Consider the following 27421-nt stretch of genomic DNA (forward strand, 5'->3'; position numbering starts at 1 on the left):
TACATTCACATACCTTAAAAGCACTTTTTATTTTCATGGAACTTTATAATCCACACTCTTACAAATAATAAAAATGGTTTTTTGAACTTTTTCTTAAAATATTATATTAATCGTGGTAACAAAGACAGTGCTGTACAGATCAGTGAACAGAACAAACCAACTGAAATTCTAACTATTTTAGTAAGATGTAAAACAATTTGTTGTTTTGTACATGATTGATAAAGGCTGTCAAATTTAACTTTGAATATTTTAGCTATTTACACACAAATATACTCGGGCCACATCTAAATTGCTGGGCGATGGCCAGAAATGAGACATGCTCATATGGAGTTACATGAATCAATTTCTCATAGTAGTCAAGTTATTCACATGCAGCCTTCCCTAAGGCTACCCCCCCCCCTCCAAAAAAAGTAGGACACGTGTTAAAGTTGCTTTATGTAAATGGCCCCTGATAACTGAATAAAAAATTAAAAAACTACTCAGATATATTTTTTTCAATAGTAGTTAACATTTAAAATGCCAATTGTATTGACAAGAACTGAGAGATATTCAGAATACATCTCTTTTTTTAAGTAAATGGCTCATGAAACTTCCACTGTTTAAACATTATTATATGAATATGGAATTGGTGCCACAAAGCGAATACAAAGTACTATGACACAAAGGGATGAGGTATATTTCTGATCTGTTTTAATTTTTTTTTTCTCCACAGCAACATTTAATCTTGTCTCGGGCAAGAATGTAGTATCGTGACGCCACTTCTGTGGTTGTGTTCAAAGTCTATGGAGAGTCGAGTGCATTTTCAAAGTATTTTCTAACAAAATTGGAAATGGTTCTCAGTCTCAGATTCATGTCTTTTAAACATTTTTGCAATGACTGACCTTCATTGAGATATAAATAATGATAAAAAAAGTGGCGTCAGGATGCAACATTCTTACCTTGTCTCCTATGCAATCAATTTGTTTCTAAATGTGTAAACGGAGGTTGATTCATTTTTGCTGTCGATTGCATCCTATTTTAAACAATAGCACAGGTTTTTACAATTGTTTGTTTTTAAATTTCAGCATGTGAGGAATTAAAAGTCCCTGAAATTGTGGATTTTACAACTATTTTTTTCTTTGAAACAGAAATGGTTATCAAGAAGACTTTACATGAGACTGAAGATACTGTTTGGCTTGGCCAGGCTCTGGCTCCTGTCGAGCCTGAGTCTCTTGGCCTTGGGTGCTTGGGTAGCTGGACTGTCACTGGCTGAGCGACGCAACTAAAACACAAGAAAAAAGGGAGAAAATAATACAATGCAAAGAAAAACTTAAAGCAGATTGGCAAGTGTTTAAGGTAGCATCTATGCAATACTTACGGTGAACATAGCCCAGGTTTGTGAAATAAAAACTTCAGTTTTCTTGGACACTGTGGCATAACAAAGTGTAAGTATGAATGGATGTAGCACTGTTACAAGAAAATAAGAAAAAGAGTTTTAAAGGCATTTAACTCATTTGCTTTTCATGCATTTTGATCGTTTTCAAAAATAACGCCACTCAGAATCCAAAGAAGAATGTTCAAACCTAACCCGTTGAGGTTTCATCTCAGTGGATATTACACTTTTTGAGGAAACAGTAAAAAACTCTGCACAACATTTTGATTACACCTAAAGCACTGTCTGTTTTCCAAAAATAGTTGACTGATCGTGAGAAATAACTTCAGTACCTCAGTACATTTCTTGATTTCTTCTAAACAACAGCAAGACAGATGGAATCATTTTATGAGGTGTTTGGCATCAATATTATCTTTATTCCAAGTAAGTTTTTTGATAAGTTTTGTAAGTTTTTTGATAATTTGGTGTGTTACTTTTGGGATGAATGCAAATGATCCTATACGTCTTCAAACATGAGAACAAAATGATGTCGTCTCATGGTGCGCAACACAAGCCCATTTTGGACTTGAGATTACTTTGGACTCTTTTAAAGATTGTAAGAAATTCCGGACTTTTAAAATCTCCCACCGTCTCCAGGTACCTACCTGTGGTTTCTTGTCATCCTCTTCATCAGCTTGTGGCGTGATGGACTGGTACAAGACATTCCTGGAGACCCTGGGAGCGTTAGTATTTGTAGCAGGTTTCATCATGGACGCTATCTTAGCGAGGTCTCCTTTGCTTCGCTTCAAGAAAGAGCCGTGACGAAACTGCAGAGATGCGGGGGAAAAACAGTCTGAAAAATTAGGCTTCATGTAAATTTTTGCCAACTTTTTAGAATTTTGAACCTTTTGGTTGGGTTTGCTCACTGGTACATTCCTTCCCCTCCAATTCTGGTGACTCTGGTTCGAATCCTAACCAGTGCACCAATTGGAGTTGGTCTGTCAGTCCAAACTTGGTACGTTTACCAATAATAAAATTAGAAGATATGGATAAATTGGGGAACCACCAACATAGGGCTGGATAGCTCTGTTGGTAGAGCACCTGAACGGCAATCTGGAGATCGCAGGTTGAAACCCTGCTCCAGTCAATATCTTAGTTCAACTTTATAATGACTATGCATGCACCTAGTCAGTTTTTCACTTTGTGGTTTATTTGATTATTTCAAAATTAAACTTCAAAGAAACTCTCTGGGGGAATTCCCTGTTATGAATATTACTTTCAACTTTGGTCCTTTCCTGACAGCCAAAACTAAATTAAATAAAAAGTGTTTTGGCAGTCAGACTGGTAGATATATTTATTACAGTGGGGTGGTGTGGTCCAATGGTTACGGTGTTCGACTTGTGTGCCTTGGTACATTGGTTTGAATCCTGTCCGTGGGAACATGGTGCTTGTGCTCTTGAGCAAGGCACTTTACAATTATTGCTTCGTCCTTCGGATGGGATGTTAAGCTGTAGGTCCCGTGTGTTGTGTAATGCACATTAAAGAACGCAGTAACACTTATTGCTAAGAGAAGGGGTTTGCCCTGGTGTTTCTGGCAGTGGCTGCTTAATGCGCTGCAGTACCTTGTAAACCCTTATAAGGTGCTACATAATGGTTCTCATATTTCTCATGTACTTCATTTACCTGTCTCTAACAATAGACATACATGTAATTTCCAGCGCCTTGAGTACCTAATTGTTGGTAGATACGTGCGCTATATAAGAATTCAGTATTATTATTATTATTATTTGTTGCCTGTTGTTTACACTAATGAATGGACTATATCTGGCCCATTGAGTAGACCACATGCATGAACAGATTTCCAATGAAGAGCCGTTCTGAATAAACTGAGTAGAATTTGTGCACTCTGTGACCAGCTTTACTAGACTTGCCTAGTCTTGTTGATTGATTACCTTGATTGGCTTTGGTGAGTTTATCGGTCTCTCTTTATCCTTCGGAATGGGCTTGTCTCCGTCAACAATCGCAGGCACTGGGTCTGCTGAAAAAAACAAAAAGGAATACTTGTGAACGTTTCGTAAAGAATCGCTGAACAATTCGCATTTTGAAAACAAAGTGTCCACTTCGAGATCAACCACATTAACGTGGCAAACACTGACTAATTTTGAAGATTATAATATTAAACAATCTACAAAATCAAAATTAAATAAGGGGAGTTTCAGCCTTAAAAAATAAGTTAAAAAGCAGACCTGAAGATATCCAAAGATATTAGTACCTTTCCTCTTTCTGTTGACGGCAGTCTTCATGAAGACATCAAACTGACTGTTCTCCTCAACAACGTCATCATCATCATCAACGGCAGCTTCCTTAGCAGGTTGTTTCTCCTAAAAGTAATATAAAGGACACGTCTGATGAACAAGTATAAATGACAAGTAGATAGTGAGTTAATAGTGACTCAGTCAATGAGGTACAAAGAGAATTGTTATATTGTGTCTTGGATACTGTAATGTCATTGGTCTAGAATGGCCGCATGTCCAGTCTATGAAAATGAGTGATTTTGTTTATTTTATTTTAATTTTTTTGTAAGACAAATTACCTCATATATGCTGCATTGCATATAAATTACTTCATATACACTGTGTTGCATATACAGGGTGAGTTAAAAAAAGGAAACCTAAATGGCAGGACCAATTTTTGAATGATTACTCATAGTAATCAAAAGGTTACCCTTCATTTCTTAAATAGAGCATTAATAACTTTTATCTGTGTAACTTATGGCACGATGTACATAAACAATTGTTGACTCCTGTGATGTGGGATATGTCATATTCTTAACCCCCTCTAGGCAAATAGCATCTCACATCACAACCATCAACAGTTGTTAACTACAGGCAGGCCCTCTATGTAACAAGCAAGAACATGATAGGTTTGTTAAGTCAACAATCTATTCATAAAAAAAATCACCACCAGAAAATGTTCTGGAGTCCAAAATTGTAACTGAATGCACCACATTTACCTTTTGTTCATTGAGCCATTGTTCTCTCTTGAAGCGTTCCATGCGCCATTGTGTGTCCTCGTCTTTCTCGTCTTCTCCTTCGTCGTCCGAGTTACCGGGAAACAGGTTCATCTGCGAATCATCACCTGGCAAGAGAAAAACAAACACAAACTTCAAAAACAAATCCATGGTATTAAAGTGTGTTGCAATTTTTTGATTGAAGTAAGTGTTGTTTGTTTATTAGTTCGGTTTGGTTTTATGCAACCTAAAAGTTCAGGGTAGTGTTTTTACCCATTGTTTGGTGTACAGCCCTGCAGCCGATTTCACGAAATAGTGTGTAACATACGGCATGCGTAGGACTTACGCAATGACAGTACTTACGTACAGTGTTCTTTGTTATTTTTATTAAATTTTAAAGTTCAACAGAGAAACTGAATGGAACAGGGTTTGAACCTGCGACCTCCAGATTGCCGTTCCGGTGCTCTACCAACTGAGCTATCCAGCCCTCTGTTGGGTGTTCCCAATTTTATCAGTGTCTTTGTTCAAGGGGGCGCTAGTCAGAAGCCATAAACCCGATTATGTGCCATGTAGCCAGGCATCACGCCCCAAGTCATGATGCCAGCAACCAACCACAAAAGGAGACTAGTCAGTTTCCCTTTGTGGTTTATTTGAAGCTTTATTTTAATTTAGTGTCAATGAATGCAAATCAACTTTTGATTGACTGATTAGTTTTTTCTTTTACAATTTTTTTATTTTTTTATTTACATGTATATATTTTGGGGTTTTTTAAAATATTTTTAATTTTACCTTTTTTAAATTTTTTTTTTTAAAAACTGTTTTTAATATAGAATTTGTTGCTTTGCTTACCGATGTGCCTCCATCGGAACTGCCGCGCGCGACCTTTGCCCTCCGAGTACAGGTCACCGTCAGGGAGGTACATTTCTTTGTACAGACGCAGTCGTCTTGCATCATCGTCTTCCATTGTCTTCCTGTGATACGACATCAAACAAACAGTCAAATCAATCTTACATTTAAATTTATTTTGAAGCAAGCAGTGTGTACATAAACACGATGCAGGCATGCAACTTGGAAGAAACAAAAAACCGAGGAAACCCCAATCTTTAAAAGACTGTGTACAGTGTTTTTCAATTTTGTAAAAAGTGAAAAAGATTTTTTTTAAAGTGAAAAACGCGGAAATCAGCTGATCCGAGGAAAAGCTGCATGCCTGACAATAATGAGCGACTATGAATTGTAATTTGAGGAGTATCGGTTCCAAAACTCACAGAACCAAAAACTTTGACGGGAACTGTCTCTGTTTTCACACTTCAAATTTTCGATGCTTTTCTTAGGCCCAAAAGGCCAGACTGTTGTCCTTTTACTAACAGAGTCACTGACAGACTGACTAACTGACTGACTGCTTGACTGAATCACTGAGTAACAATTGAGGCTTTCGGTTCCAGTATGACTAGGCATGCCAAGTCTTCTATCTGTACTCACATGTGAACCTTGTTGACCTGTTCTCGGAGTTGCTCTTCTGTTCCTACGTTCTCCTTGTCAGCTTCATCTTGCTCCAGTTCATCCGGCATGTCTTCTGCATCGTAATCCTCATCGGATTCATACTCGCTGCCCGACAGCTCGGCCTCTTCATCAAAGAAATCTTTTGAGACCCTAACGGACAAATGCGACCAGAAATAAACACCCAGAAAATAAATATAGGCAGGACAATTTCATTAGCTTTGTACAAAAAAAACCCAAGTTTTCCTTGGCAAAAATATGTAACTAGCCAAAATATCATGTGTTGTATTTTGCTTGCGAAAGGCTCCTTGCTGTTTTTGCTGAGTGAGTAAATATGCTTTGCCAAATTTTCAAAGCAATATTTTAGATTTGGCTTAGCAGCTCGATAGAATTCAACCCAAGATATTGTTTAAAGTGCACCATTCAGATACCAACCCCAAAAAGAAACTACCCACAAAACACTTCAGTTTTTATTCCCTTCTGGGGGCAAGAAAATCAAGTAGACTCCACTGCAAATGAGCACAATTTATGTTCACTTTATAAGTGAAAATGGTTTAAAATGTGATATGTCACAGAAATCCAGTCTAGAGGGCATGGCACTGCATTTTGACCGAGTTGACCTACTACAAATGAAATACTCTGTGTTATATATATTGTTTAAAATGCACTGTACGCATGTTGTTGTTTATTTTTAAACCTTTTCCCTCTGAATGATATGCACTGTAAACAAAGCATGATCTTAGAATTGGAAATGTTTTTTCGTTCATATTCTTACTTGCTCCGAATCTTCTCCTGTGATTTTCCAGAAACCATCTTCTTGCTGCTTTGTTTCTCCTGTTTCAACACAAAGCTCAACTCATCTTCCGAATCGAACACTTCCTCCTCCTCCTCAGCCAAATCATCTTCTTCCCCAACATCATCATTATCATCATCATCGCTATCTTCGTCGTCCATAACGCGAATTCGTTTCCTCTTTTTGGGTTTACTCTCTTCATCGTCGCTAAGGACTGGTCGGTGTCCGCGGTCGCTATGGTTGCCCTCATCATCAGAGAGGATGTGGAAAGAAGACTCGCTGTGCGTGTCGGCGTCGTGATGGATAGGCAGGGTTGACTTTGCCTGGGAGTCCTCTTTTTGACTTTGAAAAGTAAAACGAAAAACAAAACCACATAAATAATGTAAAACTTAATCCAAAAAAAAAAAAAAAAATTACAAGTGCTGGGATAATTTCATGAACAAGCAAAATTTACTGCCCAGCAAATTTATGTTCTTAGCTAATATTGGCAGAGAGCCAGTCACAACCTATAAATGCAGCATGACACTTTAGCTGGTAAGCTATTTTTGCTTAGCAAGTATGTTTTGTGCTTAGCTGCAGGCATTGGCCATGTCTGAATTACTTGGCTACGGCTTTCAGTAGCCAAAGTGTATAAGAGAAGTGGCTGCAGCATGTGTAATGTGTAATTGCAGGCCGCAGCCAAGTAATTCGGACGCAGCCTTAACATTGTCGTGAGCTGCTAACCAGAAAAATATTGCTTAAAATAACTTTGACCAATTTTATGATGATCCTAGGCACAGATTTTAGCAAACAGAGCCTCCATCCATTTCAGGCAGTAAGCACAGCAAAGAGCATGCATGCTAACTCCAGAGGCAGAATTGGCTTAAAATAGTGAGAAAACAACTGAAATCTCCATGCACCTGCAAGTTTACATGCCATGAAAATCCTTTTAAAGGTTAGCACAATAGTTATGCTTTAGTGATGCTTCAGTGAGCACAACTCTTCTGCTTACCGTTTTTCGGTATCAATAAATTTTGCCCCCGTTTGGTGAGAAACGAAAGACATTCACAAGCATTTCTAAGTAAGAAAATGTGTAAACGTGTACCAAGCAACAATACAGGACATTTTGGTAAGCGACCTTTTTTGGCTCATAAGCAAATATTTTGGGAATCCATAAGTGAACAGTAGATGGTGCTTTAATTGTGATCAATTTCGAAAGCCCCAGTGGGAAGAACACACTACGTGCGCGTAGCGTTTTGCGCGCATATGGCACGAAGTACGGACGATTAATTTTATCCTGAATTGTGCACAAACCCATAGCGTCATTGCCTGAGCATCAGGCGCCATCAGCAATGCGTTCGAATGTCCCTCCCAGTGGTCTTCCCAACTCTCCCTTTGTAACTGTTGGAAGGCACTTGTGCACAATTTACTCATGCCCACAATGAAATTGAGATTATAAGGAGATGCATACCTCACAAACGTGCCCGAGCACAGACCCAGTAACTCATCCAAGTTGCCCTGGGTGCCTTCAACTCGCTGGCTGCTCAGCTGGGAGAAGAGACCTTTCCTGATCTTACTGGAACTCTCGGCCCCTTCAATAAAAACAGTTGGAACAAAAACATAATCAAGATTGGCAGTTCGCAATCAGTTATTGGAAATGTTTGTTCTAACTTTGTCCTGCATGTGCAGTTGAGGTACAGATCATCATCATCATGGTGATGTCTGTGCGCGTGCAGCGCATGGGCGTTGCTCAGTGACTACAATAACACCGTGTTAATTGTTGTAGGCACAGATCACAAGTCAATCAGATGTCATCTAGTCTCAAGTCAAGTTAAAAGTATTCAAATGATCTGTGATTAAGGCATTCCTTTGTCATTGTTCATCCCCTATACTTGTGAACTGGGTTGTGACTTAACTTGTGATTTGACTTGTGATAATAACTTGTGATTAACTTTTGATTGAGTTTTGATTAAAATTTGTGATTCGCTTTGACTTGTAATTGAATTGACCTATCTCGGTAGAATCGCGTCAACGCAGCTATTGAAATATTGCCCAATTACATGATATACAAATGGACGCGGAACGCGCAAAATCTGAGACAAACAAAACTTAGCGTATAAAAACTCCATAGGGTTGTCTAAGGGGCGTGGCTAACTCGCAAACGGCGATAGGTCAATTGTGATGGACTTGTGATTGACATGTGATTGACATGTGATGGACTTGTGATCGATTTGTGATTGACTTGTGATTGGCTTATGATTAAGTTGTGATTGACCTGTACGTGTCTGACTTCTGATATGACTTGTGACTGACATACAACAAACTTCTGATTGACTTCTGATTACATTTGTGATCAACTTGTGATCTGACTTCTAATTATCTTTACTCCAACTAAAAGGTACAGGCACATCATTATCACGTTTTGGGGTTTATTTTGTTTCTACTCTTACCATTATTAAATTTGCCTGAGCAGAGGCCCAGCAATTCATCCATCTGGTCTTGGCTCGCATTCTCGTCTTCAAACAGCCTCTTGGTGGCAGGCTTTGGTTTACTGGTGGAACGCAGCTTCAGAAACCTGTCACAGAAAGCAAAACAAAAACAATTAGTCTGAATCCCAGACCAAAAGAAAATGGACTATTCTGAGGATTCTTAGGTCAGGTAGGCACCACGCCACAGTAAAATGGGTAGGGTCCTGCTCATTTCCAAAAAAAAGTCTGAAGTTTTCTGAATACATTTTTTGCGTTGACAGATATGTTGGCTCAGATGTTTTTGTGAGTAAAATGGTTTATTTACCAACAAAATACCTGTCATGCTTGTTTTCATTTCTGAAAAATTTAGAGTTCAACATATCAACACTTGCATTTCTCAAAATCAAATTCCTGGTGTAATACCCAGCATCTATATTTAATGTCCATTTAGGTCTTGTGCCTCGAATCTGCACTCGGACGAGGGCAGGGCTTTTGAAAGTGACCTAGTCAGGGAACCAGACTAGCAAAAACATTTCCATCCAAGATTTCCCATAACAATGCCCGACACAGACACAGTCGTTCTAATATGGACACAAAAATTGGGGAAAGTAGTTTTTTTTTGATGATGTCGATTAGAGCGTGTAGAAAGTACACAAATGTCGTCTTCTTTTTTTTTATAGATTTTACCCCCATAACAGCAAGGCATGATGTTGAAAGAATCTAGCAGAGCATGGGCACACAACGATAATGGTACTTAATTTAGTGTTCATGATAGCTGGGCCTGATTCTGTTTTTAGCCATGCTGGAAGTATGGTGATGATCTCAGCTCCGTCAAGGTTATTGCAAGAGGTAAAAAGTCAAATTTACAGTCTAATATTAACTCATTCATGGATTGGTGTGATGTAAATGACATGAATTGTGTAACCTTTGACCCTTGAGGGCATACACACTCACCCGTTCTCATCAAGGAACTGCGTCTGCGTTTCGTCGTCGTCGTAGGAGAAACGGAAGCTCTGGGTGTCGCCCCCTTGCTGGGTTTCCATGGCTACAGTCAGGGAGGGCGTGTCCACCCGGAAGAGGTCTTGAGAATCCTCCACGGGGAGTGTCAACTCTGACAACTTAGAAGAACTCTGGAGCCACACAAATAAAAAACAAAGGATAATTGCACACCGTAAAACAATACGGTACTTTTAGAAATTACTCACAATTTCTTCTGGAGCCTGCTGGCATTTGTCCCCATTTTTAAAATCATGCGACTGACAGACAAGAATAATCTGGCCACAACTCAACCAGCTAATTGTCCTCTAAAATATAGTCTTGAAATCTTGAAATCACGTGATCAGAGTATGTGCTTTCAGTGGCTTGTTATTCTTTTTAGCTCAGCACGCAGCTCAGGTTGACCGCACACAGTGAGTTTTTCGCCTCACAAAGCGAAAAAAAATCAAACAGGATAGATATTTGCCTCACGGCCTCACAAGGCAGAAAACCCAGCCAAAATTGACCGCACATGGGGATACTTTGTGAGCTACGTGCTGAGCAAACGGCCTCGAATGACTTTTTGCTCAGCACGTAGCTCTGGTGTGCCGCGGGCTTAAGGATGACACAATTGTTCGCTATCTTAAGCACACATTTTCTGCTGTTAAGCAGCACAATGAAATTGGCCCTTGCTCCCCCTTTTCAAAACTTTCTGCCTTGTGGCCACACAAAAGTAAATTTCTTTAATAACACGGCAAGTATTGAATCTGTGAAACTGCAAAGTTGCGCACATTTCAGCTCTGGCTTTTGTTGCTAAAAATGTTTTGTGATTTTTCATTCAATTCACATTTGCATTTGTGTGATTGAGTTTAACCGGCCTTAACAAGCAAAATAATTGGACAATATCTATGAGATACCCACCTTTGGAGCATTCTGAAGCAGAGAATGATGTTTTGAGAATGGCTTAAAGCCATCCCTGGCCTCCTCAAGTGACGTCTTACGGTTTCTCCTCAGCCCGCCTCCAGGCTGGTGGGCAGGGATGATGGACCCCATCAACTCAAAGCTGGTGTCTAGGCTGTTGGAGCTGTTGTCCATCTGCTTGGGCAATTCACGGCTTGAATCGTCTTGTACTGCTCCTGAGAATTGGATGATTGAAACTGGGTGATTGAAATGCTTTCTTAACCTGTTCACGTCGGATGACGTGTATGTACGCAAAGGTTTTGCGGTATTCGGAACAGATGACGGATAAATACGTAACAAGCGAGGCCGGAAATATCTGGCAGCGAGCGAGGCTGGAAATATCAGGGTGTGCTACCCGCAGATGACAGCCTGCTTACCCGTCTGGGATCGAGGTTTGTGATCCCACGAGATGGCAAGAGAAAAACGCGGAGCCAACACCCAGTGCTGGTCGGCACCATAATGACAACTGTGCACGGCACAGGTAGTGACCATTATGCCATTTGATAAAGAATCTGCAGTTATTTTGCGTGAAAATAAGCCCAACTGTCTAGTTTACAATGCACAATGTGGTTGCTACCAAAATGCTTGCCTACTGCAATGGTGGCCAATCACGGGGAAACTGAATGGTCACATGGTACTTTGACGTCATAAGATCGGAACCAAACTAATCCTTATTGCCTAGTCATCCTACTTGCATGCACATAAATAGGTGAACATTGTTGCCAACAAGAAAGACAAGGCAAGCCTGGTAAAGCTGGTCCCAGGGCACACAACATTCTATTCAATTGACTCAGAATGGCTATTTACTGGAAGTCTTTTCGTGCATGTGGTCTACACAATGGGCTGGATTTAGCCCATTCTTTGGTGTTGCGGAGGAATCCTATTTCAAATTTTGGGCCAAGGTGAGACTTAAGCAATTCCTTTTTTTTTTATTATGAAACTCAATTCTTGTTGTTACATGCATTATTTTTTAACTCTCATTATGATGTTTTACCGGTCTTGTAATTATTTTAATTATTAGGAAAACAGTTTTTACTCCTGTCTATTTTTTTTATTGTTTTTAATGTCAACCTGCCCACAATTCAGCCTTCGGGCTGCGACAGGAGAGTGAAATAAACCATTTGATAATAACATGCTTCTGAATTTCTAATGCACAAGTGACAATCAGTGAGTCAGTCAGTGAGGTACAAAGAAGATACTTGTACCAACTCACAGCCTATTACTCAAATGTAACTCATTTTGTTAGATTCAATCCTAATGTTTTCTTCCCTACAACAACAACAAAAAAGACTCAGTGGTTACCTGGCGTTTTCTTGATAGCACTCCAGCTGAAGTTTGTCCGTCCCGTGAAGGACTCCCCGGCCCGGTCCACCTCACTACTCCCTGTAGTCCCTCCGTCCGTGTTGCTGGCCGACTCAAACAGGTCTCTCGTCTTCTCCTCGTGAGTCAAAGTCTTTTTTGGTGACCGCGCCGCACGCATGATGGACTCGCCAAGTTTGTCGACGTCACAGCTGTCCATGGTACCATCTTGACTGCTGGCAGATTCCGTAACAAGCCGTCCGACTAGGAGGGTGGAATCGGGACGGGGGAATGTCAAACTTGGGCTGTTCATTTCTGGGTCCAGAGTAAGTTGTGTGTTTTTGGTCGGTATTTCTGACAAGGAATCATCTGATAAAGAGGAAAAAACAATCGTCAATTTCGTAAATAAAATTGAAACATTGGAATGAAAGTACCGTAATTTTCGGAATATAAGCCGCGCGGCGTATAAGCCGCAGCACGCAAAAATCTGCAAATTAAAATTTGAAGTCGGCGTATAAGCCGCATCGGCGTATAAGCCGCACCAACCGCAGCGGTTCAATTTTGTAAGGCCTCCAAATTCTAGTCAAAATGCTCTGAACCAGTTCCATTTGCACTACGAAAGCTAAAAAAAGGGCCACAAATGTTTTGTCAAATCATTGACAGTCGATTACTCTTACAAACAAATATGGAAATTGATGATGAGAAATAAAAAACGGGAATTGCTGCCGGCTGGCTCGTCAGTGAGCCTGTGCCGGCGAATGACATTATTTTCCCCCAGCACTTGAGAGAGTATGCAACCCACCATGTGTTGTCTGACTGGAGCGCTACAAATCCTGCTTTGTGGCAACAGACGCTGAGTTATTTTGTCCTAAAGGATAAACAAGTCCGTTTTTACAGCAAAACTTATCAAATTGTTGTGATTACTAACGAGTAGTAACGTCAAAACTTCAAGTTTGGATCGTAACTTTCTTCGAAAACAGTCAACACGATGCCGAGATTTTTATGGACGAATCCATTAATTTTGTAGGGGTGGTTTCACCCCTGTTTTGAGTTTTACATCGTTTCTTGAATACATTTCAAGAAAAAAAATTATATTGTGACGTTGAACAACTGATTTTCAAATAAAGATATGTTTCAAACTCCATAAAAAGTATTAGTTGTCTTTTTCCTTTTTTGAAACTGGGGAAATAATTATTGGTAATTATTGTTCCCAAGAAAGTGCACCCCTTTATTACCACAAATGGTGTGGTCCATGGGGAATCCATGCAGCATGCATGCAGCATAGGCAGCATCACGGCCGGTTGTCGATGTCCAAGGGACAGCTTTCACCAGCCGTACTTTTTACCGCTCGGTATCTTTTTGTGGGACGTGCTTTCGGTTTGTTAATGACTTTCTTAACTGATAATTATTTCAGCAACACATCTCTTCTTGTACCAGTACATTAAATACACATGTAAATGTCATTTTTATTCTTCAAGTCTCGTTGTATAAGCCGCCCTGTGTATAAGCCGCAGTAAACATTTTCATGGGCAAATTCAACGTATAAGCCGCGGCTTATATTCCGAAAATTACGATACTTTCTGAAAATGATGATTCTTGTATGAAAATAAAGTGAATAAAAAAGTACGCACTTTTTACGAGGTGATATGCTTTTGTACTGCTTTCCAAACTCACAGTGTCATTTATTTTTGGAAATTGCACGTTTTGAGATTTAGAAAGGTCAGATTTTGAAGTTAAGTAGGAAATATCTCACGCCTGCATTTTGAATGCCCATTTCACAAAAGAGAAAAATTGAATGTTTAATTTTCCAAAAGCATTATTCGGTTTCTATACTTTTCAAACTAGCTTGACTATGAATAGCAAACTACCTTCCAAATAAATAAAATATTGTTAATGATACTTGAATGGTTAATTACAAAGTACCAAGGTAGCAAGTTCAGGCGAGGACCATTAGTCGAATAGTGGTTGATTTCTGATGTAACATACGCCTGCGCACTAATAGCAACAGGCAAACGCCTCTAGTCAAACGATGGTCAAAAGTCTTGGCTCCCCGTTGTGCATTATGATGTGCACAGCTATTGGTAACCAGCTATGCAACCATGACCCAGACGCCAGTTCCAAATAGTCCAACCATCCTTCGCTTGAGCGAAGTTGGTCGAACAATGGTTTAATACCTATACTTCGTGCTCGAAAAATGTCACACTTTGGACCAAACTTTATAGAACAACCCAACTGGTGTTTTATGCAGAGACACTGACCTTGGTTCATTTTCTCTTCATGTTCATCTTCCTCGTCATCAGCATCAAGATGTAGCTCCAACGTCGGACTGTTCTCCGTCTCCTGTTGCCTAGCAACATCTCCTCTTGCTTCTTCCTCCTCCTCCTCATCATCATCGTCATCAAGAACCAGTTTTTTCTTCTTCTTCGCCTTGCCGACTGATGACACCCTTTTAATGTTCTCATCTTCATCATCTTCATCATCGTCTTCTTCGTCAGTTTCGGCGGAGTAGATCTGGAGGTCTGGGGCATCCTTCTGTTCCTGTCCTCTGTTGCCATGGTTACTGGCAGCATCACTTTCATCATCACTGTTGTCTGTATCATCTTCATTCTCGTATTCATCGCTGTCTTCCTCCGGGTCATAATCCTCATCATCATCATCCACAGCTTCATGGTTTACAAATGGATTTTTCTTTATCTGTGTACCAAAACAGCCCATATGAATGGAAAAAACGATATAGTTAAATGAATTTAAGGAATCTCATGATTTTGCTTCATGGGCTCCTTGCACAAGTACCCCCTCAACAGTAAGAAAGCGAGAGTTGGGGGAGACACTCAAACGCATTGCCCACAAAGCGAAGACACTATGCATGACTCTGTGCACATTTAGAAAAAAATTACGCATGCGTACTTGGCGCTTCACACGCATGTACCAGTGAACGCATGCCCTTTCTTATTCCCACACGGAGCCCTTAAAAAATGTATGCCTGTTTCCCACTGTTGTACAAGTTTCAGGAATTGCTATTCTGTATTTAGCAATGATGTACCTTCACAAGTGTTAGAATGTTACTAATATTAAACTATGCAAAAAAGGGATATCACTATTTGAAGCCTTTACTTGAAGAACAAAACTTCACGCTTTATCCATTTCTCACACATATCAGGGTTCCCACAAAAATCTTAAAATGAAATTCCATGACACTTTCATGATTTTTTCCATGACCAATTCCAATCCCGTTTCAGCATCTAAGGAGCCTATTTACAACACACTATTTACAATACAACTGGCCAGTCATCACATGGAGGCAAGGGATGCCACTCCCTTGCAGTCTTCCAGTTTGACCACAAGACCACTGACCACCATAAAAGCATCGCAATGGCGCATTGAACATGCAATGAGTATAGCGCGTAAAGTGGAAGTAAAGTGATCGAACTGCAATGCAAACTGGACGACTGCCAGAGCCAAATATTACGCATCATCACGTATGGGTTGTGCAGGATTCCATCACAAATTCCATGACTTGTAAAATAATAAACTTTCATGACTTTTTTTCAGGCATGAGATCGTCAATTTAACTAGAACGGCGAAGCCGCCATGGCTCGCTGTCCAAGGCAGGAAGGGAGGCTGAAGGTAGGGTTGGGGATGGGCATGATGGAAGGGGATCAGGATTCTTGTTGACTGTGCCTAGGTGTAGGGGTCAGTTTTTAAATGTCAACATAAAAAGTTAACAGATTACCTAATAAATACATATGTATATAGGTTTGCCGTCACTGTATTATGGGGGAGTTTTCCATTGTTAGGGTAATTAGGACCCAGTTGTGGATTTTTGCAGCCCCAACAGTGTCTTCTGGTCCCCATACTTGTATTACCATGGGAAAACTCTTGTGTAGTCGCCACAAATGCATAACAAGAGTGGGTATACATGTACATGTAGACACAGCACCATCACCACCTCCCCCAAACCTTACCCCATCCCAAAACCTTACCCCATCCCCAACCCGCCCCCTCCCCCACCCAACCCCCTACCCACACCCATTCCATTCTCCCCTAACCATCCCCACCCTATCACCTACACATCCCAACCCCACCCAAACTCCAATCCCTATCTCCTTCCCCCTCCCCTGACCCGTACCCTCCCCTACCCCAACCCCCTACACCCACCTACCCTATCTTCCCTTATCTGTCCTTACCCACCCTACACATCCCCATCCTAACCCTTACTTGAATTCCAATATCCCGCCCACCCCATTCCCCCACCCATACATCCCCACCTGACCCCATGTAACCCCTACTCTGATCCCTATATACTGCCCCCTCCCCTTATCCAACCCTTACAACAACCCATCCCTACCCATCCCCTACTCCGATCCTATATCCCGCCCCCTGCCCAACCCCCTCCTAATACCCAACCCCTACATCCATGCCCATCCTCTCCCTACCTGTCTCCCCCTACCTGTCTTTCCCTACCTGTTCCCACCCCACCCCTACAAATCCCCGCCCCACCAATCCTAGCTCCCCTACTCATCCTACTCACACAAACCCTAACTTCAACCCTATCCCCCAACCCACCCCACCCCACCCTCCCCTACCCCATCCCTACTCCAACCCCATAAACTAAAAGATCAAACCAGAAGCTCATGCACATCCCCAAAATGCATAGTGTACATGTACATGTTATACCGGTATACACACACGTACATGTGTACATGTACATGTAACAATTAAAAACTTTAACATTTCCTTGAATTAAAATTCCTCAATAAAATCATAAAATTTACTGCAATGATATGAACCTAACTGAAGTTATAAAGATGATACATGACAACTGCATTTAATTTTTTTCCCCAAGTTTAAGTAGAACCAGAAACTTCAACATTTTTATCTGAACGCGGACGGACGGACAGACGGACGGACGGACGGCCGGACAGACGGGCGCCCGGACAGACGGACGGAAATTGGTATTACATAGGCTCGCATCTGCTTCGCAGCTCGCCAATAAAAAGTCTGAAAATTAGATGATGTCTGAAAGGTGTGTCTCTTTCTGTATTGATAATGTCTTTCTCTCAGACTCAAAAAGTCTGATTTTAGACAAAAGTCTGAAAACTCTCATGCCTGTTTTTTTTTCTTTGATTATCAACTTCCCATGACTACTTGTAAAATAACGGCAATCCCTAAAATGACTTTTCGATGACATTCCAAGATAGTTTTAAATGCCAGGGTTTTTCCATGACAGTGGGAACATAACATTGACATGTAACATTGACACGGTGTCCAACCCCAATGTCACACTTCCATTGAGTGATTTTGACACCGTTACATCCACACTCTTGAAGTATTGTTTCTGCTATATTTGAGCCCTGACTATACCAAAACAAAAGCTTTTCTTGGTGCATTAGGTGTCCAGTTGTAAATATGCAATGTCAGTTTGGGTACAATTTTACATACGTATCAAAAATGACAAAAAAATAATACTTGGATGTAACATTGACACGGTGTCAATGTTATGTTCGAATTAATACATGTTTGCTCACATTTTTGTCAAAGTACATTCAAATGATTTCAAACTTTCACAAGTATTGAAACACCCTCAGACAAATATTATGTTGAGCAATTGTTTAGAATGAATTGATACTTTTAATAATATAACCAAATATATGGATGTAACATGCACTGCTTCCCAACCCGATAGTATGACCCATATACTAAATATAAAATGCCCAAATATTCTTTCAAATTCCTTTTGGTCAGCACAACTCTGGAAGGTCAGTCTGAAATGAATTCAAAAACAAACCTTTGTTTTTTGCCCTACCTTCTTTTCCTTCCTGCCATCGCCAAGGTCAGTGCCACCCGCGTCATTGTCACTCTCGTCATCGGTGTCACTCTTGTCTGTCATCTCGCCTTCCTCACCTTCGTTGTAATCCTCGTTGTCAAGGCGATAAGCCTCCTTGCGGCGCTGGCGTTCTATCTCTCGCCTTGCTTTCATCTTCAGCTGGAGGGCTTCCTTCAGTTTTACGAGTTTGGCTCCTGATTTCATGGACACAAAATGACGCATTTTTTGTGATTGTCTGACAAAATGAAGACCACTCAGAAATTAGAAGTAGAGAGACAAAATAAAATCTTTAGTTGTGTTAATATTCTGGACCTGCTATGCATACAAATTTACAAGGCTCAGAAATTATTTTGTATGAAAAAAAAATAACCAGAAAATATTTGCTTGGACAAAAAACACAGATTAAAGGTTTGCATTATATACAATATATGCCAAGTTTAAAAAAAAAAAATAGGTTACCAGTCAAAATATCATTGGATTTATATGGTTACGACTGGTTCTCGACTGTTTTTTTTCCTGAGCGCATAAATTTGCTGAGCACTTTTATCCTGCTTAGCAGGTCTACAGTATTAGGACCATCTTTATCCGGCTTACCAGGCACTTTCAAGCTAGGATCTTCACAAACTTCTCCTTCGATGGTCACAGCGACCGTCTCCAGTTTGAGGTCTTCTTTACCGTCCGTTCCTGTCTCCTTGCTCACAACACTATAAGAACAGTTGTTTACCGTAAATACAATTGTTTCAGCAAACTCCTACGACTTACATGTATTTGGCTAAGAGTCTCTCCTAGTGGTCCTTCCCAACTTTCTCCTTGTAAACATTGAGGGCGTACTTATGCACCGAGTCCATTGTCAAACTTACCTGAGTTTGACCTCCTTCCGTGGCCTGGGTGTACTCCTTGCCGTGTGCTTGACAAACCTCTCCATCAAGCGATTCAGGCCTGGGTTGCACGGTGTAGCAAACCCAGCCTCCGTGTCGCTGTCGGCATCTCCCAGATCGATCACCAGCTCAGCCTCCCCGCTGAGCCGCGGCGTCAAGGTCTTGAGTTTGGGGAGGCTTGCCTCCAGGAGCTTCTGCCGATGGGACTGGCTTGCGGGAGGGGCTTGAGTGGGAGTTTGAGATGGAGATAATCTGAGGCTGAAGTCAGCATCCTCATCTTGCTCTGCCGTGGTTACCAGGGCAACAGTGTCATCCTTCTGGTTATCTTTCTCCACCTCAACAACAGCCGGTTGCGTCACTTCTTTATTTTCCTCCTCATCTTGTGCTAAACCTGCATCCTCCTTCATTCCATCATCAGAAGTGATCATTTTAGACGATGTCACATTCAAACTTTCAGCCTCCTGAGCAGAAACGTTAACTTTATCTTTCTCAACTGTATTGTCTGTTTCTGCATCAGCATCCTTGTTCATGTCTGTTACTTCTGGAGCAGCTGTCTCTCCGCTTTCATCGGATGATTCCTCAAGTCTTAAAGGAGTTTCATTTTCCTCTTCCAAACTGATGTCTTGTCTTGACTCTTCCACTGCCGAGTTTCCATCGGAGGACAGTTTACCATTGTCTGCTTCAGGCTCGATGAAAGTGGGACTGGAACTCTGTGAGAGTGGGGAACGCTGCCTGGAATGCTTGTTGGGCTTCGGTGAGGGCTGCGATAGAGCTGCTCTTCCATTTATTTCGTTGGATGCAGTGTCGGTTTGCTGCTGTGTGAAAACCGCAATTTGTTGGCGTCTGGAAAAGGAAACGTTTTAACTCATAACTGCTGTCAAATTCACCGGAGAAAAACATTTTCAATACAAAAGGGGTTCATGAATGACCCTACCTCAAATTTTGAATTTCATTACAAGTTAAAGTTACTTGTTATGTAAACATCAAGTTATGAACTATGGGAGTATAATTAAACTAGGAAATTAAACTTTAAGGGAATAAATCACATTTCTCAAGTCTCTATATGAATATCACATTACATCACAGATGATTCTACAAACTTTTTGAATACATTTTTAAAGATTTCTTAAAGCTATAGTCCATCATTTGCAGCCATCCGAAAAAGTAACTGGCGTATTATTGTTGAAAAACATACTTGGTTGAAAGATAGTAAGGGGACTAAACTCCCTGTGAAATTAATCTTTCTGGCAAGCTATCATTTTGAAGAAATCAACGAAAGAAGGCATTTCCAACGGTGCGTCTTAAGAAGCACCGTAGGAAAATTTAAATTAGTAGTTTGTTTTGTTATTCGGCGCAGCGCGCGCAAGTATTGGCACGACGCACAGGCGTGCGCGGTTGCTTTAATTCGTCGGATCAGTGCGCGACATCACGTATAGCTGCAATTCAAAACATGATTCAGTAACTTTTGATTTGAAATTGAGATCCTAGAATGCTGTTTTTCTCGGAATGTACAGCAGAAGCTGAGCTGAAACTTCATCGGGGTAGTTGTTCAGTATCCTTCATTAGATTTTGAACTCTTTTGTTGCTTCAAACGAACAAAATGCACAAATTACAAATGATGGACTATATCTTTAAAGATTTTTTTCATATAGGAATTTTCATGGAAAATAGGTGAAATTTGTGCACTTTAGGACAGCTTTTTTAGGCTTGCTGCTGCTGCTAAGTGAACCTGTCTTGTTATATGTTTTCTCAGTAAACATACCAAGGTCGTTAGGGTTAACATGCAAACTGATTTTCTGCTCCTACGTTGCTTATAAATATTGCAATATCCAGAGATCATCAAGACTTACTTGGAAAGCCCCTTGAGTTTTTTCACTGACACGACACCAGTTTTAGATGGCTTCTTACTGAAGAAATCATTCAGAGAGAGTGGCTTGGGTTTGTGGTACGGAAGACTTAAATCAGACTCTGCAAACACAATACGATTGTTAAGTCAAATGAGTTGTTCTGACATTGAATTTTGTAATATATAAACAGTGGTTTAACCAAATGCCGTAGTTATTAAAACGTTGTTTGACAAACTTTGATTCTATACTGGCTCTTTAGCCCTTTTCAAAAAATATTTTTTTAACAGGCCTGACATTCCCTCGTATGTGAACGTTGATTTCAAAGTCAGCACATGATCAAAGTCAATCGAGAATTATGGTTAACTATAGTTGACTGATTTCTGACAATTTCGTACAAGTCAATTGATAGTTGTACAAGTCAATTGATAGTTGTACAAGTCAATTGATAGTTGGACTAGTCTTGCTGACTTTTTTTTGGATGAGCCTATAAAGGTTTGTTACATTGTTGGTTACCAATAATTGTGTGAATGTAATGCATAGTAGAGAGCCAGCTGACTATGAAGTTTCATGAGGATTTTGGATTGTAGTCCGAAGAGAAGCTTGCACTTAAATGTTAGCATACAGGCACAACCTACATTACGAATGGACCACTAGTCAGGCACAAGAAAAACACAAACTCGTCATCAAAAGACAAATCAGCCTATTAAGGCCCCCCCCCCCAAAAAAATTGTTCTGCATCTGATTACATGGCATTTGAATATAGAGTAGGTAGGTAGGGAATTTTTTCGGGGGGACAATTTTTTGTGTCTTGATCACATGTAAGTGTCTGAGTGTAGTCAAGGGTAAAAGGTAGTAATTTTTTTGGGGGGGTTTTCTTCTTCCCCCCCCCCCCAAAAAAATAACCCCAACAGAACTCAACCAATCAAACCCCAACAGCATGTTTTGTTGGAATCTGTCGGGATGGGTACAGTACCCCTAAACTGACAGTCTTTTATATTGGGTTGGCACCTCCAGAATCAAAGTCAGAAATAAGTGTGTGCAATTTCCCATATGGTGTTGGAATTTGCCAGGATGGGTATGGTTCCTAGTAAATCATGCTAGGGAGTTAGGGTTAAGGGTCAGGGCTGTCAAAATAGGGTAGGTAGGGTAACCGGAAGCAGAACTATTATTTTTTTGGGCCTAATGTGCATGAAAAGCAAAGGATGTCAGCCTCGTCTGTACTCAATTTTGACACAAGAGGGCCAAGGTGTGCACTGAACGAATGGAGAATGGCTTCATGCAAATATTTAAGGAAAAATGTAAATTTGAATGCGGATGACTAACCTCTAATAATGCGTTGGCTCTCACTGTGAATTTTCTTGGCATCCACTTTTGGGACTCGTCGAGTTCTTGACTGAGCAATGGAAGACTGCAGGATAAAAAAGGATAAGAAATCAGCATAAAATCTTGCTTGTCCAACTTCCTAAATGAAAAGCTGAAATGTTTTTGAAATGAACTTAGACGCAACTAAGTATAGGTTGTAAACAAGAAAAATGCAAAATCCTTCCAAATATTTTTTTTCTGATTTATTGTTTTATTAAAATTTGCAGCCTTTAGTTTGCACAAAAAGTGACCATTTAAGAAGTGGTTAGTCAAAAAGGAACTAAATTCCACTACAACTAAACTTTGGGGTTCTTTTTTCTTGTTAATTACATCACCAAAAAATTCCAACTTTAAAAGTTCATAATCTCCAATAGTGAGGGTAACGCAAAGAAAATATACTCCTTTTTCCACTACAACTACAAACAAAAAAGATTATCTTTAACCCCTCAACCAGTTAGATCTGATTTTGCAAAAGTAAATTTGGTAGCTCAAAGGGAATGTCACATGAATGTTGATTTTAATGTACCTTGGCTCCTTTGCTCTTGCTTCCTGGTGACTTTTGCCTCTGAGTAGCAGATTCATTCTCCTCCTCGTCATCGGAATGAACAGAAGATTTCTCGTCATCATCTGAAAGAATAAAGTCAAGAAACTGATCAGAGTACGTCATTAACCCTAACCCCCTGGAGTGATTTACTAGGAATCTTCCTCACTCTTGCAAAAATCCAACACCATGTGGTAATCTAAAACATAAGGGCAATTCCACGGTTACTCACGTTACGAAAATGTAACTTGAGTAACCGATTTTGTGCGTCTTGTTTATCATACATAACACATTTTTCTGGATGTCATCTTTGGTGCTTAGGTAGGTCTAGGTCTACTCTATCTACCATGGGGATAACAGTTATTAAACCTTTTCAGTAAGGTAATTACAGCCCAAGGAAACTCAAAAGTACATCAAAAATGTAACGTGAGTGACCGTGGAATTGCCCATAATCAGTTTACTAGTGCAGTACTCACTCCAATAGAATCACATAAAACTTGCGGTTGGATTTTGGGGGTGGTTACCGTTAGGGTTAATGCACATCATAGTAAGCAGGGGCAAATATCCGGGTAGCTTCATCTAGTTCCCAGTTCAATTTTCTTAACCAGTTTACGTCAGATGACGTGTTTTACACGTTAAGGTTTTGCAGTATTCGGACCGGATGACGAATTAACACGGAACGAGTGAGGCCGGAAATATCTGTCAGCGACCCGTTCGCAGCAAGCGAGGCCGGATATATCACGAGGTGCTACCCACAGACGACGGCGGGTAGCACATCGTGATATTTCCAGCCTTTGATGGGAAACAATGAGTGACAACAAATACTTCCCTAACAGAAAAAGCTGGTATTAAACATAGTGTAAAAAATGCCATTCAATTGCTTCAGATTGGCTATTCACTTGAATCTTTCATGCATCGGGTCTAGACAATGGCTGGTCCGAAAATTTGGGACTCTCAGTACTGTGTATGAGAGTCCCAAAAGTTAAGGTACTGAAAAAATACAATACAAGAAAATAGACTGGCACATGAAACAACCAGTCCAACAACTCTTCAGTACTGCATCAATCAACTGTCAGCTGACTTTGCCAAAAGAAAATATCTAGATGTTGGGTACTAGGTCACTATTTCTACACATTTCTCCTTAGTCGGGCACCAGACTTATGACAATGAATGCAGAAGTCAGTCTTGTCAAATAGTTGCCAAATAATAGAAAAGTGGTCGGTGAAATACTGAGGAACTTTTCTTTTACCCAGTAACAGTTTTGGAGAAATTTGCTGGTTAAAGGGAATATACATCATTTGCTTTTGCTGTAATTTTCAGAAATGGATGGAATTGGGGGGTTGGAAATATATAGCAAATGTAGTTACACTGACTTTTTTGAGGTTTTGGGTTCGAAAATGCTATAAAAAACAAGAAAAACAATCATTTTCCTGTAGTCTGGTTCCCTGACTCCATTTAAGAAGAAACAGAGCAGTTTACATATATTGGGGAATTGAAAGGTCAGGGAACCAGTCTAGCTGGCTTGTACCCGTTCATAGGTGTGTAATCGATTACAAACAAGTGCGATGGTCAACTGGGGCCAGTATTTGAAAAAAAAGCCAGTTTTTTCCAACGCTGATCGGCCGATCAGCGTTGGAAATTGATACAAAAATACCACTTTTCTTGAAAATGACAGTATACCAGGTGCCATGATGTTACAGGATGCTTTACACTGTCATTCACTAACAGTCCAGCAAGGTATTTCAAAATGATTTGGTAGTTTTATTTTATGATGTTTGCAAATGTTGTATTTTCCCTTTAAAGAGTGAGCAAAGTTGGCCTGATCTTCTTTTGCATCGTTTTGAGCCATTAAGGTCCCAGTCTGGACGCAACAGTGGATTATGTTGTATCGCCTTGGCACTTTGAGCAGTTACCCTGCTAAATGCAACAAGATGCAACAAAACACGGGGGCTTGAGTTGCCTGCTAGATGCAACAACTGTTTACCAGTGTTGCCTTCTGTTGCATTTAGCAGGCTCATAGCTGGCTGACCCTCTGGCAGTGTCTGCGACCAGCAAAATCCAGGAAGACTTTTTGATTCAATTTCTAGTTGCTGACCTTGTTGATGTGGTCCATCTTCACGGAGTGGGGAGCCGTGCCCATCTGGGGGCTGGGAAACCACCTCCTCCAGGGGTGGTGAAGGTGATCTCGCTGTGTAGTCAACATCGGAATCGCTGTCCTCTGCATCAAAGAGGTCCTTGTTCAACAGCAAGGGACTCACTTGCGAAGGTTGAACCTAAGAAAAAAGTAATGTGGAGAAATAAACAACCATCAAATTGTCAGTCCTAAAACTAAAAGCCATTGTTACCCAAGTTTAACGAGATATGGATCAGTCAGGGGCAGGCCCAACATCGCGGTGATCTCTATCTTTATTTACGTGTTCCGTTTTGTCGTTGTCAATTGTCATTTTTACCATGTTTACCCCCAAATTTCCCTCAAAAATTCAAAACCCTTCTAGGCCTATGACCGGTAATCCTTACCTTTAGGACCCCATTCCTCTATAAGGTTAAACGACTCACCAAAATAGCTGATTAAATGAAACTAAAAAGTGACATGCTGATATTTCTTGACACATCTGAAGTTCCTAATCTGAACAGTTGGCAATGACACTTTTTTGAATATCAGCAGGTTTTATTTTGTGGAAAGAGGGCAGGGCTTTGATTTATGAGGGAAATTAAGGGGAAAATGAGGACGATGACAAACAGAAAACAGACTCAAAACCAAGATGACAAGCTGTAAAAAAAAAATAGGAAAGTCACATTTTCGGCGATCGTGTAGTGTAGGGCCCAGTTCCTATAACTTTATAAGGGAACAAAATCCACTTTAAAATTATTAGACCGACCAAACTAGTTCGGCGACATTCTCAATAAACAGGTATGTCTCATAGACAGAGAGGGCAGGGTTTGGATTTTTTGAGGGAAATTTTGAGGGAAATGACGATGACGGTTAGAATTGAGAAAAGTCTGCTTTTGATTGTAAAGGTGATTTTTGAGCAATAAAAACATTTTTGACTCTAAATTAGTAATTTGTTCAAAACAAAACAGGGGCCCTACACTACACGATCGCCCCATTTTCTTTGAAAGTGAGGTTATCTGAAGAAAAAAGACTGCTTTAGCCTGCAAAGGTCACTTTGATTAGCTGGAGTTACCCAGCCCTGAGTTTTATCATTGGGTTGTCTATAAGGAACCCAATGATAAAACTCAGGGCTGGGTAACTCCAGCTACACTTTGATCATGTTGATACTTAGCCCGACTGCGTCTGGCCGTACAGTACTATCGCAAGCTCTGTAGTACGGCCAGACGCCCGATGCTTCCACAGAGACTGAATTTTGTTGGCCGCCGATGTAGCGATTTTGCTACATCTTTCGATCGCAATTATCTTTTCATCCAGGACCCAAATTTCCAAAGTTAAGGCTCTTAGTCGTAGAGCAACTCATACCTTTTCGAAAAAACGTTGTTTGGTCTCAATATTTTCATCCATCTGGCCACAAGACGAATTTCAGTCATCAGATTCCACAAATATCGTCCCCCATGCGATCCCCCATGCGATTTCAAAATGGCGGCCGCGCTGTAATGTATGCAATATGCAGGCGCGCCCCCGCAAACTCATGAATATGCATAACAGTCTGTGACGTATGACCTCGTGTTTTTGGACGTGCGCGGGCGGGGCCGTACGTCCAAAAACACGAGGTCATACGTCACAGACTGTTTATGCATATTCATGAGTTTGCGGGGGCGCGCCTGCATATTGCATACATTACAGCGCGGCCGCCATTTTGAAATCGCATGGGGGATCGCATGGGGGACGATATTTGTGGAATCTGATGACTGAAATTCGTCTTGTGGCCAGATGGATGAAAATATTGAGACCAAACAACGTTTTTTCGAAAAGGTATGAGTTGCTCTACGACTACAAACCTTTACTTTGGAAATTTGGGTCCTGGATGAAAAGATAATCGCGATCGAAAGATGTAGCAAAATCGCTACATCGGCGGCCAACAAAATTCAGTCTCTGTGGAAGCATCGGGCGTCTGGCCGTACTACAGAGCTTGCGATAGTACTGTACGGCCAGACGCAGTCGGGCTAGTTGATACTGGACAGTCATGACATCATCAGTGTAGGGCCTATGAGTATGACCTTCCTGCATGTTGAATATTCTTTATGTCGCCAACTAGTTTGGTAGGCCTAAGTCAAATAATTTAAAAGTGGATTTTTGTTCCCTTATAATAATAATGGAACCGGGCCCATAGAGCTACACGATTGTCGCACAACGAGCGCCGACCGCCCCGACCGCCGACTAGCATTGACTAGTTTCGCCAACTCAGCTCACTGCACTGCCACTGGCCATTGCGCACGACTCACTGTCACTGACTCAACATTTTCTAAATCGGAAACATTTTCGACACTTCTTGGCCTATTTGTGAACCTACCTCTGAATTTTCAACCCCCAGCATAATCTTTCAGCTTATTACTCCCTAAAACTAATCTCGAATAGATCGCAGCGTCTTTTACCACCGGGAGTGAAATGAAATGGCGAGTGCCGTCGCGTTTTGCACAAAATTTGTTTTCTTGGACTTGGCGCGCTTAACATGTGACCT

General features: G+C 40.7%; 1 protein-coding gene across 2 annotated transcripts; it reads right to left on the minus strand.

Moving 5' to 3' along the window:
* On the minus strand, window positions 1-27402 carry LOC119742386 (claspin-like). 2 transcript variants are annotated; one of them, XM_038218284.1, is made up of 22 exons: window positions 27254-27401; window positions 24883-25060; window positions 22773-22873; window positions 22208-22292; window positions 20888-21005; window positions 19020-19880; window positions 18754-18863; window positions 18139-18353; window positions 14591-15026; window positions 12336-12701; window positions 10995-11209; window positions 10053-10228; window positions 9081-9205; window positions 8102-8222; window positions 6634-6993; window positions 5841-6011; window positions 5211-5332; window positions 4365-4489; window positions 3624-3732; window positions 3304-3389; window positions 2017-2178; window positions 1-1261 (listed from the first exon to the last, which is right to left on the minus strand). In XM_038218284.1, the coding sequence occupies exons 1-22, from the start codon at window positions 27275-27277 to the stop codon at window positions 1148-1150; spliced, it is 4380 nt and encodes a 1459-aa protein (XP_038074212.1). In that variant the 5' UTR covers window positions 27278-27401; the 3' UTR covers window positions 1-1147. The 2 variants fall into 2 exon arrangements, with proteins under 2 accessions (XP_038074212.1, XP_038074213.1); XM_038218285.1 differs by having other exon boundaries at window positions 1139-1261; window positions 3304-3386; window positions 27254-27402.
* Between the last annotated feature and the right edge of the window lie 19 nt (window positions 27403-27421).

The sequence above is a fragment of the Patiria miniata genome, unplaced genomic scaffold (assembly GCF_015706575.1).
Source record: "Patiria miniata isolate m_02_andy unplaced genomic scaffold, ASM1570657v1 HiC_scaffold_6, whole genome shotgun sequence".
NCBI lineage: Eukaryota > Metazoa > Echinodermata > Asteroidea > Valvatida > Asterinidae > Patiria > Patiria miniata.